Source organism: Austrofundulus limnaeus, unplaced genomic scaffold, assembly GCF_001266775.1.
Source record: "Austrofundulus limnaeus strain Quisiro unplaced genomic scaffold, Austrofundulus_limnaeus-1.0 Scaffold135, whole genome shotgun sequence".
In the NCBI taxonomy this organism is placed as follows: Eukaryota; Metazoa; Chordata; class Actinopteri; order Cyprinodontiformes; family Rivulidae; genus Austrofundulus; species Austrofundulus limnaeus.
In genome coordinates, this window is record NW_013952537.1 from 510,006 (window position 1) to 513,032 (window position 3,027).

The window sequence follows — 3,027 nt, forward strand, 5'->3', positions numbered from 1 at the left end:
GTACAAAAAATATCAGATACTTTAAGACTTTTACGCAAGTAATATTCCCAAAGGAGACTTTAACTTTTACCAAAGTTGTTTTTTGGTAAGATACTTGTACTTTTACTCAAGTATCACTTTGTGGTACTTTATACAACACTGAATATCATATACTAGATGTCAGATACGATCGTATCATTTTATGGGGGAGAAAACTGATCTTATTTACCTGCGTTGGTACAACTGAACCTTCACGCAAATGAACGTTGATCTTATCTAACGGTGCATCGAGTCGAAGCTCTTCTCCTTTGCTGCGCACAGCGTTGCCCTGAGGTGAAAACAAATACGTGAAAGTGGAAATAGTCCTTTAAAACCATCGATTACCTTTTATTGTTTCGTTTATATCAAATCCTACCGTGAAGTAGTCGTACCACAGACCCTCTGGGAAGTAACCGTCCACATAGTTGACTCCGGGATCCAGCACTGGTGTCACTAATAAACTCTTTCCCCAAAGGAACTGCTTGTCAATCCCGTAGGTTTTTACATCTTTTGGAAACCTGGCAAGACGCATGTGAAGGGTTAAAATGGGTATAAACAAGCACACAAAATAAAAGGAGAAAAACTTCCTACTCACTCAAACATTATTGGTCGTGCAACAGTGTGTCCGTGTACGTGTGCGTGATGAAAGAGTGTGTAGAGGAAGGGGAAGAGGGAGTAACGCAGCAGCAGAGCCTGCTTCATGGCCGTACGAGCGAACGGGCTGAAAACTGTCGGATCCTGAGGCTGCAAGGGCATTTATTTAGGAAACAGAAAAAGAATAAAACAAAACATCTTCAATGCGCTTGATCGCAAAACAGCTCCAGGTCAGGAGGAGTCAGAAATCATGATTACAGGAGCGTTAAATGAGGGGGAAAAAAACTCTCTAAAAGCATCTCCTGTACAAACAGATCACTATTGTTATTATTCTTCTCACAATTAAAATGTCCAGTTAAATTATTGCTCAATTAGCTGATGCCTTCATTAAACACATTTGTGGCCCACACCTGTGTTTTGTTATTTGAGATGGATGCACAGCGTTTACCTGCATGCCAATAGAATTGTGGTTTCGCGCGAAAGGATAGAAAGCTCCCAGCTGAGTCCAGCGGATGCACAGTTCCTCRAGTGGTTCCTCACTGAAGCCACAGATGTCGGCTCCCACCAACGGGATGCCCAGAAGGTTAAAGGTCAACACACCTGAAATGGAATAAGGTGAAAAATATGGGTTGTAAAACAAACGTCCACTTACTTTAAGTCAAGATAAAATAAGCTAAAATGTATTTATTGTTACTGTACAAATAATATAACAAAATTGCAAAAAAAAATTAAACTACAGAACCAAAAGCTGCTGAATATACTGTACAGTACATGCACCAGTGTGTGTGATTTGGCRACACCTAGTGGCAAAGTTGCACATTGCAGTCAATTGTAAGCACCTTATCTTGTGCAATAAAACATAAAATGATTGTGAGAAATGATGAAAGTCCTGTATGGGAAAGACATGATCTGGACTCCATGTCTAGTTTGTCAGTTCAGCCACAACAGAAACACAGAGGTTTCTAAAAATATAGCATTTGGTATTTACATAAAAGCAAATAAGTAAAATATTAGGGCTGGGCGGTATGACCTCAAATTCATATCATGGTATAAATTGAATCCTTTCACGGTAACAGTATATATTGTGGTAGGAAATTATCATAAAAGCAAAGATAATGTAATTTTTAAGAGCATTTATTTTGCAGAAAACTGTTATCATAATCAAACCCAGTATTGTTGTTGTGGTGCAAATGAACATAACAGAAGTACAAAATGTTTTTTTATATATTGAAAAATGGTTTCAACAACAAACAAAAATAAATTTTCAACAATATCAAAATAAAGTGGATGTTACAACCAGAACTTCAAGTAAAATTAGCCATTTAGACATTAAAAAAATTTAAGTTGTCATAAGTTGTCTAAAATGTTATAGTGTGACAGGACCTTAAGGGGATTAATTAAACACATAATCCTAATCATAAAACAATTTCAGATATCTGGAATATAAGTGTGGTGAAGCCAAATAAATGTAACATCTGACTGCCATGCCATACATACAACTGACCAGAAGAATCCGACTGTTACATTAGCAAGATGGATTTATAACTGAACGAACGTCTACGTCTTTTTTTATCATCTCTGTGGGTAACAATACTTTTTTTTTTCTCCGACAACTTGGGTGTGAAAAAACTACGGTTGTTTAAGCTTCGTTCTGCTCGACGTGCAGCGGGAGGGAGGGAGGAAGTGATCCTGCGACACAACGGCAAGAAATAACTTTTCTACAGGGGAGGGGGACATTTTGAGGATTTATTCTCTCTATAAGTGTTTTTATATGCTAGAATTTCTTCATTATATTTCGAACTCCTGCTCAGTTGTCTCTGCACTCACAGCCCTGTTTACACAGGTGCGATGACGTAACGACGACAGGACGGTAGAGGGTAAATTTCTACCGTAGGCCAACTTCATACCATTTGTACAATCTATCGCATATACCGCGCAGCCCTATAAAATATAAAGATTTCCTTCAAATGAAAATTTTCTTCCAAAAAAAATAAACATGCACACATACACCACATCGCATTTCTGTCCATGGATTTCCTTGAATGCAATATGCAGGAACTTTACATGGATAATTTCACTTCTTTCTTGAATTTAAATCTTGCCTGAATTAATTTGCTGCCAATTATTCTCGATACAAAGCCGTTAGAATAACAACAGATTGGAATACTTGGAGGGTTTAAATACATGATCAAAAATAGGTTCATTAAGCACTTAATGAAAACTTCATTAAGGTCACAAAAAATCATAAGGTGGCACCAAAATCAAAACCCGAAACAGAATTTCAGGGGATTTGTTATGATGTTTTCATAAGTAGGTTAGGAGTTATGGAATAACCTTGTGATATATATATATACAGTTGTGGTCAAAAGTTTACATACACTTGTAAAGAAACATAATGTTATGGCTGTCTTGAGT

At 37.1% G+C, this 3,027-nt stretch overlaps 1 protein-coding gene across 1 annotated transcript in view; it reads right to left on the bottom strand.

Moving 5' to 3' along the window:
- gaa2 (alpha glucosidase 2) overlaps positions 1 to 3,027 on the bottom strand; it is a 21,420-nt gene that overhangs the window by 10,326 nt on the left and 8,067 nt on the right. Inside the window, exons 15-18 of the mRNA XM_014015837.1 lie at positions 1,061 to 1,212; positions 614 to 762; positions 395 to 536; positions 209 to 307 (exon numbers count right to left, since the gene is read on the bottom strand). Of these exons, the coding sequence (XP_013871291.1) occupies positions 209 to 307; positions 395 to 536; positions 614 to 762; positions 1,061 to 1,212 (542 nt within the window). The remainder of the gene's footprint in view (positions 1 to 208; positions 308 to 394; positions 537 to 613; positions 763 to 1,060; positions 1,213 to 3,027) is intronic.